The sequence below is a fragment of the Zootoca vivipara genome, chromosome 3 (genome assembly GCF_963506605.1).
Source record: "Zootoca vivipara chromosome 3, rZooViv1.1, whole genome shotgun sequence".
NCBI lineage: Eukaryota > Metazoa > Chordata > Lepidosauria > Squamata > Lacertidae > Zootoca > Zootoca vivipara.
In genome coordinates, this window is record NC_083278.1 from 109,147,716 (window position 1) to 109,163,834 (window position 16,119).

A 16,119-nucleotide genomic window follows, 5' to 3' on the forward strand; every position below is an offset into this window, starting at 1 on the left:
AGGCATCCCCAAACTTCGGCCCTCCAGATGTTTTGGACTACAATTCCCATCATCTCTGACCACTGGTCCTGTTAGCTAGGGATCATGGGAGTTGTAGGCCAAAACATCTGGAGGGCCGCAGTTTGGGGATGCCTGATCTAATATTTAACATTATTTCCCCTTATTAGAACAATATTAGATATGTAGCTCTAAAACGTCATAGGGCATACTTGTTAATTGAAACGTTTTTTTACCTTGTTTTTCTTTTGGTCAAATGTAAGTAATACCTGGCCACACCCTATTACAAAACACTGGTTCTTTTCCCTGCTGCTTGTCGCTGGTTGCTGTGGTCCACGTTTTAATTCTTCCTCCCTCCCTGAACATCACCCCTCGAATACCATTGGAGGGGGGTTGGAGTTTAAATACAATTTTTTAAAAAGGTAAAACCCTACATAGGGACGTATGAGCAGTGTTTTACCAATATAGCAGTATAAACCTATAAAAAATAAGCAATAAAAAAGGCAGATAATAACACATTATGAACGTAAAAAGTAGGATCTCAATGTGTCCATCTCAAAACCCTTCCTTAACCCTTCCTTAACGTTAAAAACCATGAGGGTAGATCCTCCCTTGGAATATTTAACCAGGATCTGAAAACATAGTTTTAAACATCCATCTGTCGTGGATGCTTTAGCTGAGATTCCTGCATTGCAGGGGGTTGGACTAGATGACCCTTGGGTCCCTTCCAACTTGTAAGATTCTATGATTCTAAGGTAGGGTTCAAAATCAGGTTACTATGAACAGAAGCTAAGGTCAATTCCAGTGTTTTCCATTCCTGTGGCTAAGAGGGGAGTGGGGAACTACATTCACAGGACTGGCTCATGATCTCTTGGCGGCAGTGAAGAGATAGCCAGTGTTACATTTCCATCAGTCTGCACTGGAATTTTTTCCCCCCCAGAATAGCCCACTGCATTGGGGCAATTTTGGTTCTCTTACAGGTATCAGCAGAAATGCATTACGTTGAATATATGATTCAACTATATTCCTGCCTTTCTTTTGTTTTTGTTGTTTATTTATCCATATTCATTATTGGTTTTTGTTGATTTATTTATTTATTTGGTGCTCCTTCCTTCTGGTGCTGATGTTGAGCACTTCAGCATTAGAAACAGTGACTTATTTCCGCTATTGTTTTCCCTTTGGTGCTTTCTCATTTGCCATTGCCCACACCATGCAGGTGATATGACAGAATTTCCAGGTAAGGCTTTCCCTCTCCTGTGAGTCCTAGTCAGAAAAGTCGCGTCAGATCCTTTTCATGCTCCTCCTCCTCCTGTTGTTGTATCTATGTCAACTGCGGATACAAGTTGAATATGGGCAGGTTTGATTTTTGTGCGTGGTTTCGTGCATCTTTCCATGAATATTTCCTTATGATCATTTCAGAACATATCTCCCATCATGGAGTCCAATATTTCTCCCCCCAACCCATTCATGTGTGTTCCATGAGCTATTACTACATGTGGTTCTTGGGGGGGGGTGCAGATGGCTTTGTCTTAGCTGCCTTATTGTTGATACAATGCACTTGCCTCTCAAGATTGATGACTTTAAACCTTCTTAATTTCCCATTCCTTTAAAAATAAATCAGGTACAACACCTTCTATCCACATATGGGATGCTATGACTAAGCAGACTTTGTCTATGCTGCGTTGCTTCCATTCCAAAGGAGTGAATTACGTCAACTTCAGCGCTACTGGCAAGCTCCTAGTGTCTGTGGGAGTTGATCCTGAACATACAATCACAGTGTGGAGATGGCAGGAAGGTGAGTACACAGTCTCTTTCTTACTATCGTATTGGCCCGAATACAGTGGTACCTGGGTTTAAGTACACAATTGGTTCCAGAAGTCTGTACTTAACCTGAAGCGTACTTAACCTGAAGCAAACTTTCCCATTGAAAGTAATGGAAAGTGGATTAATCTGTTCCAGACGGGTCCGTGGAGTACTTAAACTGAAAGTACTCAAACCGAAGCGTACTTAAACCGAGCTATGACTGTATAAGCCACACCCGCAAATAAGACGCACCTTTAAAATTCAAGGGGTGTGTGTGGGAAATATAAGCCGGACTTTAACTTTTCACGGTCGGAATTTGGGAGGGAAAGTGCGGCTTATATTCGGGCCAATGCGGTAGTTGGAAGAACCATGAATTCTAAAGGCAAAGCCACACATTAAATGTTAAACAACTTTTTAAAAGTGTGTGTGGTGCTTTTAACAAACACCGATGTAGCTGTTGTGTTCACTGATTTGTCGTTCCCTTTCGATTTCCGCAGGTGCTAAAATTGCAAGCAGAGGAGGCCACCTAGAAAGGATCTTTGTTGTAGAGTTCCGTCCAGATTCAGACACCCAGTTTGTCTCTGTTGGAGTCAAACACATGAAATTCTGGACTCTGGCTGGAAGCGCTTTGCTCTATAAAAAGGGAGTCATTGGTTCGTTGGAAGATGCCAAAATGCAAACCATGCTTTCTGTGGCCTTTGGAGCGGTGAGTTTGTATTTTTACTCGTGGGATTTTCATCAGGGAGGTGGGATATTATTATTATTATTTTCATGACTAAGGCTGTAATCTGAAACCTACTTCCTAGGAAGTAAGTCCCACTGAAAGCAAAGAGACTTACTTACAAGCAAACAGGCTGCAGAATGGCTCACTTCTAAATGATTTGAGTTGCTTCTTCATTTCTGTAGCCTCTGGTAACAAGGAAGTCCTGTGCTGCTAAGCATGTCCATCCAAACCACCTCCAACATTTCCCACCCATTTGACCAAAGGTGGTATAACTAGGCATATTGGAATCGAGACATTCTGCTAGAGTGCACCAACTTCAGAATGGAATCTGTCCATTCATGAGGGGTCAGTGTAGATGCCAGAAGTCATAGCTGCCAAGTACCCTGTTTTCCCCGGGAAACCCCCGTTTTTACTTACCTTTTCCCGGTGGTCCCCCGTATCACTTCGTCTCCCGTTTTTCTCCATTATTTTCTCCTGTCGGCGGCCTTTTTTTCCCCGATTTGCCCTTCTATGGGCACCAAAAATGGCCACCGCCGGCTTCAAAAGTCGCATCTACGCATGTCCGGAAGTGCATAGAAGCGACTTCTGGTGTCGGTGGCAGCCATTTTTGGTGCCCATAGAAGGGCAAAGCGACACCAGAAGTTACGTCGACGCAACTTCCGGTGTCACACGGCTGCCGGTCCCAGATTCTGCAGTCCAGGACTTGGAAGGTAAGGCCAAAGTACACTGGTCCAAAGTAGCTGACAATCTGTGACCTACAAGATTGTGGTTCATTATGCTGAGAAGTAACAGATTCCTTTAATTAATGGCATTTACAAAGCAGCTCATTACTGTTTCTTTCAGAACAACCTTACTTTCACTGGTGCCATAAATGGAGATGTTTATGTCTGGAAGGATCACTTTCTAATCAGACTGGTGGCAAAAGCTCACACTGGGCCCGTCTTTACAATGTACACAACACTTCGCGATGGACTCATTGTTACTGGAGGGAAAGAAAGACCGTAAGAGACTATAACGTGTTTCTGTTTGCAGTTTCCACTGCTTGACAGTTGCTTCACTTCTTCAGAGAGGAGTTTAAATCACTGTTAATTCCCAAAGAAGAAAGTCTGCTTTGCATGCCACAACAAAATACACCTCCAACTTTGGTCACTTGCATTTTTTGTGCTACTTATAGGGCATTCGTGAAAACATGCTAAACATGCACCCAGCCTGGTGGGGTGGGGTGGGGTGGGGTTACTACTTGTTTTCAGACATGCAGATGCCTTGCAGTCATTGCAGGAAAGACACAGCCAGCATTTAAAGGGAATGTGGAAACTTAATCTTAAATGATATCCTGCATACTTTTACCCCCATCCCCACCCCCAGGACGAAAGAAGGAGGTGCTGTGAAACTGTGGGATCAGGAGATGAAACGCTGCCGGGCATTTCAGCTTGAGACAGGGCAAATCGTGGAGTGTGTCCGTTCCGTGTGCCGAGGCAAAGTACGTGAGATACACAAAATGCATGTGTTTAGCAAAACAATAAAAAGTGATCTGCACTTAGAGAAAGATTCCACATATGGAGAAAAGGAAGCTAGGAAGCCCCAATGGGTAGGAACAAGTAGATGGTTCTGAATATCCAGCAGACAATCTGTCTTGATTCCCTCTGGATTTCCTTATTCTGGCCACAAGTGGCAGACACTTGGGGAAGAGGGTGATGAATGGCAGGGATGAGACAGCAGAGCACAGCCTGGTGTGACACAGCAGAAGCATTCAGAGGTGGAGGAATATCTGGTGTTGTCTCCTAAGGAGAGGCAGTGTGTTGATAGAAAGAGGAGGTGCAGCTCCCTAGACACAGAACCCACCTTCAAGCCCAAGATTCCTGCAGGGACAGAATTTCTTGTGAGTAGCGCAGCATTCTCTGCCTCTGCTTAACATCTTGGTGGGTAGGTGGGGAAACTTGTTGGAACAACCTTGCAGTTCCCATGTGTGGGAGATTAGCAGCCAAACCTAACATATGCATATTCTTGCTAGTTAGCATGGGAAAGGGCTAAGTTCACAGAGCTGCATTGCTAAATAGGCAGATACTCAGACCATAGAAATACAGTTGGTAGAGAGGGTTCTCTATGATGTCATCCCATCCTCCCCTGGAGAGGAAGGAGCATGTAGTATTTCCTGTTCCTCTCTCTTCCTTTGATCAGCATTGGACGCAGAACAAAAGTAATGTTTAAGATAAATTTTTAAGACTTTCTTTGTTAACTTTGCTACATTACATGTGCATTCTGTGCTTGACTTCCTTTGCAGTGCTTTATTTTGAAATCCTTGAGATAATATTTTAATTTCCTGTTAATTACAGTGCTTTGAATGTATACTTTATGTTTGACTTTCTTCAGTAATGTTTTATTCTGGATTGTTTTATTTGATGTTTTAATGTAGGCTGCAAGCCGCTTTGAGGATTTTTTTTAAAAAAAAGAATCAGGATAGAAATTAAATGACTAATAATAATAATACGTGAAAAAATGCAGCAGTCTTTTGAAATTCATGCTTCTCTAAGTAGAGTTTTTTAACAAAAATAATAATAATACTTGCACTTTGAAATATCAACAGGGCAAAATTTTAGTGGGAACCAAAGATGGAGAAATAATTGAAATTGGAGAAAAAAATGGTGTTTCTAACCTGCTGATTGACAGCCACATGGAAGGAGAGATTTGGGGCTTGGCTACTCATCCCTCCAAAGACATCTTCATCTCTGCTAGCAATGATGGCACCGCAAGGATCTGGGACCTTTGTGACAAAGTAAGAGGTGCTTGGGCTGAATTGCAACCTTCAGTGTACTTAGGAAAATTATAGGCTTAGAATTTATCATGGAACCTCTCATTTCCAAAATGCTTCATAATCTCTTGTGTTTGCCCTGACAGCAACTCTATGCAGAGGGTTAACATAACCCCTATTTTACTGGTGAACTGTTGAGTACAAATTAGATTCAGTTGAGCCACGTGTGTTTAACTTTGCCTGGATCATGCCTGGTGACTTGCAAAGGTGTCTCTTGAACTCCAGGTCCCTCGGCAAACCTCCAGTTATCACAAATAGTAATTATTACTTATATACCTTTAAGGACTTTTCCAAGCAAGCTGTACTCTGGGCGGCTTCCAACAAAACAGTAAAATACAATAATCTATTAAACATTAAAAGCTTCCCTAAACAAGCTATCAGTGGCTGCTTGCCAGGATAACACCTTCAGGCTCAGCGGCAGATTCACAAGGGGAGAAACTGCAGCAGGTGTGGTCATAACCTGTTTACGGTCTTCCTGTAGACATCCAGTGGGTCACTGTGAGAACAGGCTCCTGGACTAAATAGGCCTTTGGACCAGTGCCAGATTTACGTATAAGCTAAACAAGCTATAGCTTAGAGTCCCACTCCCTGGGGGCCCCCCCAAAAAAAATTCAAGGAAAAAAACTGGATGTACACTTCCAAAATATAAGATAAAAAACAAATAAAATAAAATCTACATACAGCAACAGTGTTTTGTGGTGTGTAGGCTCCTATGATGCAAGTAATGGGCCCCGCCTGCTAGCCTGCTCCCTAAAATATCACTGGTTTGCTCATTTCTATAACAATTACTTTGATAAAGACTTCCGGTTTGCCGCCATCGCCATTCGGCGGGGTTTGTCTCGGTCTCCGAGACACCCACTGCCACCAAGAAGGGGGAGGGTCGCGTGAGCGCCACGACCACCCGTAAAACCCCAGATTGAGCGTTCTGGGGGCTTGGATTTCCCAGCAGTGCCCCATAAAGTCGTGTTTGCTGCCCGGAAACCCCCTTTCGGGGGCGCCGAGAGCGGAGAGAGCGCGACGGAGCCTTGGGTCCAGTGCTACTTGGATGGCAGAAAGTTCCGATTCGGAGACGGATGAGCGGCAGATACCTCCGGAAAAAAAGAATTCGGTCGTGAGTAAAAAGAAGCAAGATTTGAGCTATTTGAATTTGGTCACGAGAGGGGAGTTAAAAAATACGAGGGAACGGAGGTCGCTCCCCCCCACCACCGATACAACAATCAGCAGCTAACTAGCCTGCAGCCGGCTTGCGTAAGGCTAAGAACTCTCTTAAGAAGGTGAACTTGAACCCTCCCCCCAGGTTGCAGAGCCAGTGGGAGAGAGTACTTTAATTTGGGAACTCTGCAAGGCATAGTGAGATCAAAAGATCCCCCCACGTATCCTGGGAGCGGGACCCTTGAAGCCACTACCAGCGGCATTAGTGACGAGACAAAGGGAAAGACTGTATCAAGCATTGTAAATTTCGGATATATAGTTGCGATTTGAACTGGTCTGAAATTTTGGAATGGAAAAAGTCCTTGGTTTTAGAAGTTAAAAGGTGCATTTATTATAGACAAAATGGACGGAGTGAACAAAAGAGAATAGTACCACCCCTGGCACCATACTACGTGTCTGCTGTTGTAATATGAGAAGACAAAGGAGCTAGATAGACTAAATATTCGACATGCAGCCTGAGGAAGTCAGCATACAACAGATTCTGGATTTTATCCAGGAGATGACTCAAGAGCTGTGTAACCCCAACAGGAACTTGCAGCCCTTAATGACAATTTTACAACCACAAGAACAGGAGAAAGAAGAAGATAAAGAGGAAAATCCACAGGAAGATGAGAAGAAGGAGCAGTTGGATGAAGAACAACCTGTAAGAGAGGTTTTGAAAGACTTTTACTTGATGCAAAACTCTCCAGACCAAGAAGAAACATGGGGTCCTGGACTGCCAGTGAGAGGAAGACCGGGCCCCAGTTAGTGACAATCAAGTGGTGACAGAAAAAGATGTTTGGGACTGGGTTTGTGCCTCTCTAGTGAGAGAGGGGAGACACAACCCAGACAAAAGTTTCATGATGATAGGGGACAAGGAAAATGAAGAGGAGGGAGATGGGCAGATTCGAAGCAACAAAAGGAGAGAAGGGGGAAATGGCATGGGAGGGAGTGTGCAAGGGAGGGAGTGGGGTGAAAAACTTTTTACAAAATACCAATTAAAGGACGGATTTTTGAGGTTTGAGAAGTGGCAAGGATTAAAGATTAAGGATTACGGACCTGGTGGTGGTGATGAGGGAATTGCTACCCAGGAGAGGGAGGGGGAAAATAAAAGAATGAGTTGTGAAAATTTATGTGAAATAAGGATTGGGGATAATGATATATTCTTTAGGGAGTAAATAGAGGCTAAAGGAAATAATTGGAAGAATTTAAAAGGAATTTAAAATTTAAAGTTTAAAAGAAATAGGATTATATGAAGAATATGAAATTGTTGAGTAATTTTGCGTGTAATAAGATTGCTGCGAATAAGTTAAGGATAAGAATCGGGAAAGGGAGGGACGAGGAAGTCGATGGAAAGATATTAATAAGTTTAAGTTAACTATATGTTCTTATTTTATGTATTTTTTCTTTTTCTTTTCTTATTTTTTCTTTTTTCTTCTTTGGTTTTTTTCTCTCGTTTCTGTATTTTTTTGTGCTCTATTTTTTACTGTAAAAATTTCAATAAATATATTATTCAAACTAAAAAAAACAATTACTTTGATAAAATACATATTTTGTTATGTGCAAATGGCTTTAGATACCTATTAGGTCCATAAATTACCACATAGCGTATATTCAACACAAAAAACAGCGACAATTTGTTGTTGACAAAGGACAGCTGGACATACAAAGGGCCCCACTACCTTTCAGTAGCTTAGGGCCTCATCAAACCTAAATCCGGCCTTGCTTTGGACTGATTCTGTAGGACTCTTTCTACGTTCTTGTGATATCTTTGTAAATATCACCGCGACCCAGTTAAGGGCCATATGCATGCAGAAACTAACTTCCCTGCTTGTATCCCTGACTGCATGAAGAACCATGCACTGTGCATGGTTCGACTTCTGATCGAGAAACTGGGGTTGGGTACAAAGTCCCAGTCAAAAAGTTGATGCCAGCACTGATCAGCTGCACGAACTGGTGTAGCTGAATGAGGATGAAGTTTGTGTGTGTGTGTGTGTGTGTGTGTGTGTGTGTGTGTGTGTGTGTAAGTGTCTTGAGTTATAAGTCATGCCCTGAAGCAAAGTGTCACCAACTCCATCCTGCAGAAACTTCTGAACAAAGTGAATCTGGGCCATGCTGCCAGATGTGCCGCCTACAGCCCCGACGGCGAAATGGTCGCCATCGGCATGAAGAACGGAGAGTTCATCATTCTGCTCACGAACAGCCTTAAAGTGTGGGGCAAGAAAAGAGACCGCAAGTCTGCCATCCAGGACATCAGGTATTTTGGCTAGGTTGGGGGGTGACCAGGATGGGCAGAAGTGCAACTGACGGGCTCGTGAGCCATTTGGTTTTGCGCCGCATGATGCTTGCTAATGGCTCGTTGCGGAACTGATGAATGTACTCCTTTGGAAAGCATTGCCCAGGTGGCATTAGTTCACACTAAGCCTAGGATAGGTAATGTTTGGCCCTCCAGATGTTGCAGACTAAATTCCCATCATTTCAAGCCAAGATGACCAGTGGTCAGGGATAATGGGAGTTGTCCACAACATTTGGACGGTACCACATTGGCTTCCCCTGTTCTAAACGTACACCGAACTTCAAGAAACCGTAAAGCTAATAAAACAGATATTCCATAGCCATCCCTAGTTCTTGCTAGCCAAATAGCAGTAAGTGCAGTTGAGAGCAATGAGTCTGATCAGATAGGCCTTGCAGAACCATATGGAACCCCTAAGCACACCTCTCGAGTGATATTATTTATAATCACGGGGCCACCACCAAGAAAGCGCTGCTGCTTCCATAGATGTCCTCACTTTGTGACTCAAGGGAATACAGATTGGGGCTCTTGAAGGTGGCTTCAGCAGGTGGGCATCCTCATAGCGAGGAAGACGATCTCTAAAATAAGATCTCCCCTGGCACAAATACTGCAGTTGGTGAGCAAAGTGATTTCCAAGAGAAATTTAATTAGGCAGGAACTCCATTCCGCTCTGTAGCCTGCCCTTTGCAGGTCCCATTACCACAATTAAAGTTGTGCTGAAATGCCGGATAATCTGAGGAGTGGGGGAATTCTTTGGACAGTGAGGGGAGGGAAGTCTTCTCTTGCTGTGCTTTTGAGCAGATCTGGAAGCTGTAGGAGGATCTCTGAGGAGGTAGGACTGCAAAGCGGATTGGGTTGAATAAATATCTTCAAGGGTTTTATGTCACACAAGTTTCGGCTTCCCCTCCCCGTTCTGTAAAACAAATGAAAACTCTGTATTGACTGGAACATACATCTTATTTAAAACAGCTTTCCAAACCACCTGAGCACCACTCAACAAACCACAGATGATCTTCTCAGGAATGAAAGGCATTCTAAAGTATCATTTGCTAAGCATCATATTCAGCTTTTTCCCAAGCGAGGAACTCTCCTTACACTTCATGGCCCAGCACTGTCTTAACAAAGCCCCACTCCTTCTTGTTTTGCTGTGCAGAATCAGCCCTGACAACCGGTTCCTGGCAGTGGGCTCACAGGAACACACTGTTGACTTCTATGATCTCACCCAAGGCACAACCCTGAACCGCATCGGCTACTGTAAAGACATCCCAAGCTTTGTCATTCAGATGGATTTTTCCGCAGACAGCAGATACATTCAGGTAGGTTTTTGCCTTTATTTCATTTCTGTTCTATTTTTGAAATTAAGATTTACAGCTCTTCTGATATAGAAGGCTCCATACTGGTGACAGTGTCCCAGATGAAATAAAACAAAAGCAGAGAGGCAAAGAAGACAGTGAATGAAAATAGGAAGTCTTACATTTCATAGATCAAAATGCTGCTGTTATAATGCCCGTGGTACAGATATTCCCTGCGCATAGAAAACTAGCATGTCAGGCAGAAAGCAAGCCTAGAATATCCTTCACCCTGACCTGGGCTGTACTTAGGGGATGGTGAGGTGGGCCCCTGCCAGGGGCGCAGGCAAGGGGGGAGGCAGAAAATCGGCTAAAAATATTTCCATAAATATGTCTATAAATAAAAATATCAAGTATTGCCTCATAAGGAAAGGTTTTTAATAAAGAGTAAATTGAATGGGTGGGGTGGTTGGTTGGAGGAGAGGCGGAAAGAAGAGCAAATTTGTCCATGGCTAGGGGGCACAATCTGGACCAGGCTTCCTCAAACTCGGCCCTCCAGATGTTTTGAGACTACAATTCCCATCATCCCTCACCACTGGTCATGCTAGCTAGGGATCATGGGAATTGTAGGCCAAAAAAATATCTGGAGGGCCAAGTTTGAGGAAGCCTGATCTGGACGGTTCTGCCAGGGATTCAAGATCACCTAGCTACAGCTCTGACCCGGACATACCTGTTCTTAATGAGCAGGAATGCTTTCCCACAAGGGTTTAATGTGATAGAGTGAATTCCTAACTTCAGACTGACATGGTTCAGTCCAGGCAAAAGTTTATTGGCTGGGTTAAAACTAAGCCAAAGGGAACAAGCCATTTCAAGGAATTTCATGTGATGCACGTGCTTCAATCACATTTGCCACATTCACACTTGACACAGAAAAAACTTAGAGCATTAAGTAGCCTGACAGCCAGCACAGCAAATCCTAGCCATTGTTTCCTACTCAGATTCCTACACTGCAGACACTCATGGACTTCAGAAGGTTTTCTCTGAAGAATGTGCGAAATGACCTTTCGTACATGTAGAGAAAGCTGTATAAATGGCTATAAAACGTGTGTGACTCTGTGAATGTGCTTCCCTGGAGCTGAGCTCAACGAAGACAGAACAGGGTGTCAAGGCATGGTACTCAAGATCTGTAGTGGCCTTTCTGACAGTAAGAAATGTTCGACGGTCTCCCTCGGAAGGTTGTGGACTCTCTTCCTTGGAGGTTTTTTTTAGCAGAGGTTGGGCAGCCATCTGTCTTGGATGCTTTAGCTGAGATTCCTTCAATGCAGGGTGCTGGATTATTAGATGGCTCTTGGGGTCCCTTCCAACTCTACAGTTCTCTGATTCTATTACCTTTCCCTGCTTATATCTCAGAAAAAGCAAAACGGGCACTGAGTCATAATCTGTGATCCTGCATTTGTTAACACAGAAATGCCACTTAGCATATGCATTTGTCCGGGCTGCAGATTAATTCCTTCATATTTTCTTTTTGTAAAACCGTGTTTCAGTAAGGAGAGCCGCAGACCTATGGCATTGCTAGCTGCCATGGTAGGCGCTAGGCATGGGGACCAAGCGTTTTGGCACTATCTGTGTGACGATCATGATGTCTTGCCTCCCTCAGGTATCGACAGGTGCCTATAAACGCCAAGTCCACGAGGTGCCATTAGGGAAGCAGGTGACGGATGCAGTGTTCATTGGGAAGATCACCTGGGCCACCTGGACAAGGTGATGCGGCACAAAAAGAGCTGTGAGCTTCACGGTGATGCAGAAATGAGATACAAGGGGATGGGTGGCAGGAGAGCAGCATTGTGAGCCATAGCTCAGTGGTAGAGCATCTGCTTTGATGCAGAAGGTCTCAGGTTTGATCCCCAGCATCTCCAGGTAGGGCTTGGAAGTGTCCCTTGCCTGGAACCACCATGAAGAGCTGCTGCAAGTCTTTGTGGACAATAATGAGCTAAGCGGGCCAATGATCTGACTCCAGTATAACACAGCTTCCTACGTTCCTAATCTCACCCAGGAAGAATTCACCCACTTGTAATGGGTGGAAAAAATACACCCTGTTCCCCACCCCAGTCAATTTGCTGGAAACTAATTGGGAGAAGAAAAGGCTGAGGAGTAAATCCTACACAAATCTGGAGTGCCGTCCCTAAGACAGTTGGGTAGCATCTTGTACGCCTCCTTCCGGCAACTCCTGCAGGCCGAGCTGGTGCCAAACATATTGCTCTGCTTTCCTTTGGACCACATTGTGAGAATGTTAAGGACAGTAGGAAAGGATATATTGAATAAGTATTATCCTTCACTCACTCTAGTAATTGATGTAGCAGAGCAGATTCCCCTCAATATAGCTGGAAGCTAGATTGCAGATTCATTTCAATCTCTTAGTTAAGATTATTTCCTGGTGTCCCCTTTGATCCCTCTTAAAAGAATAAAGGCACAAGAGTCTTTCTGAGTAAAGTAACAAAAAGTTTACTCACATTTCAGTTCACGATTGGATCCCTGAAAGGCAGACTTTGCTTAATGGTTACACACCAAACTGTGAATTCATCTCATATGGAAAATTACATTAAGATAGCAAATGGCTGCAGGAGAGCAGCATGGCATCAAAAGAACAGGAAGACAATAGAAAGACAAAAGTATGACTACATGACTCAGCTCTTTTATGGAGTCAGCCAGAGCCATGCCCATCTCCCAGATCACATGCAGGGGGAAGACGCTCCAGACCAGTGGAACAGAAAGTTACACTGACTGGATGTCCCCCTGCCTGCGCCCATGCTAGGGAAATCAGGAATGTTGCATTTGACTGTACCAATGGATTACATCCCATACACATCAGTGAGGCCAAGGCGAGGTCTTGTTGTCTGGGCAGCCCTCGACCTCCATACACTGTCCAGGCTTTCACCCCAGAGAGGTCACTTTGGTGTTGCTAACATAGCAAAAATGACATGGGAGGCAGCAGTTATGAGTTTCCAGTCTCTGCAGCCACAGCAGGTGCTGTGATTCTCCAGCAATTTCACTTCACTCCCGGAGGTACACGCCATTGTCTTTCGAAACAGATGGATGCCAGCACATTTGGACTGGCCGCCTCTGTGCTGCCAAAAGCATCTTCTCTGAGAGATCTCAGTATATTTGTTCTTTAAAAAACAACAACAACATACCTGGCTCCTTAAGGGCTTTACATGCCCCAAATGCTATACTATCTTTTTTTCTTTCATCTTTCACCATTGGAGCAGTATCCTTGGAGATGAAGTCATTGGTATTTGGCCTCGAAATGCGGATAAGGCAGATGTCAACTGTGCTTGCGTAACCCACGCTGGCCTGAACATTGTCTCCGGGGATGACTTTGGACTAGTCAAACTCTTTGACTTCCCCTGCACTGAAAAATTTGTAAGTCGGCTTTGTAGCTTTGTGGTGTCTGTGCACAAAATCAGAAAACGGGGTGAGGTGCTGAATTCATGAATAAACAAGAGAGAAAATTTTCTTAGAGTGCCAAAAATATATATATTTTTATTGCCTGGTGCATTTTGGAGGCCAGGCATTTGGCAAAGTAGTATATATTTTTGCAGGGAGCATTGCCCCCAAGACACAAATTTCTTGTTTCCAAACTGTGCTGCGTAGCAATAAAAGATTTGGGCCACATTGAGAACTTTTTCTCTCCAGTTTATTCCTGGTTGCATCCTACCAAGGATGGTCGGATGTGAGAATTTCAGTTTCTCATTTTTCCCAGTCTTAATTTCAATTCTCCACATCAGTTTGTGATTTATTTATTTTTAAGTCCTCCTGATCATTCATCAGCATCTTCGAGCAAATTTCTCCCAATATACACATTTTGGGATGCTAATTTCCTCAACTATGCATATTTTTACAAAGTAATTCCCCCCCACAATACGTTTCCTGCATGTTATTATCATGAATATCTGCATATTTATCCTAACTTATGCATTGTCAAACACATTACTTAACTGTAGAATTGCATTGCAAAAGCTGGGGAACTGAGAATTTCAAAGGGTGGCTCTTGTTTTGGTTCACACCTTGTTTCAAACATTGCAAGTTATATAGGTTCACCTTTAAAGGCAAACCAAGTTGCATTCCGTCCCCCGCCCCCCCACCCTTGGTTCAGGCTTCTGTCTCCCCACTTACAGCATAAAGGTGAAATCAGGTGTAGTGGGGAACACAATCTAAAAAGCATGTAAACCCCTCTCTAAACTTCTGGAAACCCTTGGAAAAACCCTTTAAAAAACCGGACAGGCATGAATGGTAGCAGCGGTGGCTCCCTGTTTTCCTTATCGCTGGAGGACAATATGGAAAAGATGACAAGAGAGGTAGACCAGTACCCCAAAGTGCCTGGCTGTGATTTAGAAGTAGACTCCTGGTATTGCTAGCTTTTTTCCTACTCTTTCTAGGGTGTTTTTGTCCCTTTTGTGCCCTTTTTGGAGTTTAAATTGATTGATTTAATTATTTCCCGGCGTCACGCATAAATGCAGTCGGGCTCAAGTTAAACACACATGTGGAGGGAGATGCCCGTATATAGAACAATATTGTGGGTTCTCAGAAGTGTTCAGATGCCCGTGATCAGTGTAGTCGGTCTTCATTGCATTCTGACGATTAAAAGAATCGCAGCTGCCAATGTGGGTGGAATGAGACGGTGCTTTTTGTGTTTGAGAAACCTTGCCTTTTCCCAACAGGCCAAACACAAGCGTTACTTCGGCCATTCGGCTCACGTCACCAACATACGCTTCTCTCACGATGACAAGTACGTTATCAGCACAGGAGGAGATGACTGCAGGTAACTTCTTGCATTTGTTTATGCCAAGCTGAGTGTTGGGTTTGGGTGTGAGAAAGCAGAGTTCGCATCCCCACTGGGAGATTGGCACTCAACTTAGCCTGCTTCGCAGGGCTCTTGGGAGGCAAAAAGATATTCCTTTGAGCTCTTGTGGTGGAGATGACAAAAGAATAAAGGAATATCAAATCCCACAAGCTGCTGTAGGAAATGGTGGCAAAGAGGCACACACTCATCCAACGCTTTGCTGGAACAAGTTGGCAGTTGGGCAGAGCAAAGGATGTAAACTTTGCCTTTCTGCAGTAGGCTGGATTCCTCACAAACCATTCTGTGTCTTCCATCCAGACAAGTGGAACAGTCTCCCTCCTTGGAGGTTTTTAAGCAGAGGTTGGGTGGCCATCTGTCTTGGATACTTTAGCTGAGGTTCCTGCAATGCTGGGGGATGTACTAGGTGACACTAAGATTCTATGATTCTGTGATTATTCGAGTGCAAGGACACATTCCAGCCAGGCAAAAGCACTTGGGTTGGGGATAGCGCTGAGGGCCAGATAAAGAAGTCCAGGGGGCCACATTCCCTCAGTGAAAGGCAGCCATCTGTTAAGCATTTTATTCCTCTTTTCCATTCCTCCAGAGCAGGGCTGGAGAACCTCGGTCCTGGGAGGCACAAGCAGCCCTCAGCCCTTGCAACTCTCCCCAGACCCGGCCCCTTCCACAGCCATATCCCTTGACACATCCTCTTTGATCCTCCCTGGCGGCACTTTCCTTGGGTTTCGCCATCTGGCTGGGATGTGAATTCTGATCATGCTTCTTGCCTATCGGAATGGAGGCTGATGAGGGAGAAACTTGCCTACTGTACAAAAATTTGGCCCACAGTCAGGGAGTGGAGCCCTCGGGCTACAGAAAAATAGACCTTTGAGCCTTATCAGTCTGCTTTTGCACCCCTCCCTCCCTTGCCTTTCCTCTAGTGCACGGGTGTCAAACACAAGGCCCGGGGGCCTAATCCGGCCCGCCAGACCTCGTCATGTGGCCCGCGTAGCCGCCGCCGACAATAACCACTGACAGTAGTTCTGGAGCCTGCGATTGGCCGAGGGTCAAAACCGGGGGCGGGGCTGCAGGCGGAGGGCGGGGCGCTGGAGCCGCGCTGACGGCCTTGGCCAGGGAATTTCAATTTCGAATGAGGCTGAGGGAGGCGGTGGCACA

The 16,119-nt window shown here is 44.5% G+C and overlaps 1 protein-coding gene across 3 annotated transcripts in view; it reads left to right on the forward strand.

Annotated features, from left to right (window-relative positions):
- Positions 1-16,119, forward strand: part of EML6 (EMAP like 6) — a 151,078-nt gene that overhangs the window by 129,861 nt on the left and 5,098 nt on the right. For all 3 annotated transcript variants that reach the window (XM_060273134.1, XM_060273135.1, XM_060273136.1), the window contains 10 exons: positions 1,619-1,792; positions 2,298-2,506; positions 3,368-3,525; positions 3,890-4,004; positions 5,109-5,297; positions 8,609-8,781; positions 9,971-10,133; positions 11,764-11,867; positions 13,373-13,526; positions 14,825-14,925. In XM_060273134.1, coding sequence (XP_060129117.1) covers positions 1,619-1,792; positions 2,298-2,506; positions 3,368-3,525; positions 3,890-4,004; positions 5,109-5,297; positions 8,609-8,781; positions 9,971-10,133; positions 11,764-11,867; positions 13,373-13,526; positions 14,825-14,925 — 1,540 coding nt within the window. The remainder of the gene's footprint in view (positions 1-1,618; positions 1,793-2,297; positions 2,507-3,367; positions 3,526-3,889; positions 4,005-5,108; positions 5,298-8,608; positions 8,782-9,970; positions 10,134-11,763; positions 11,868-13,372; positions 13,527-14,824; positions 14,926-16,119) is intronic.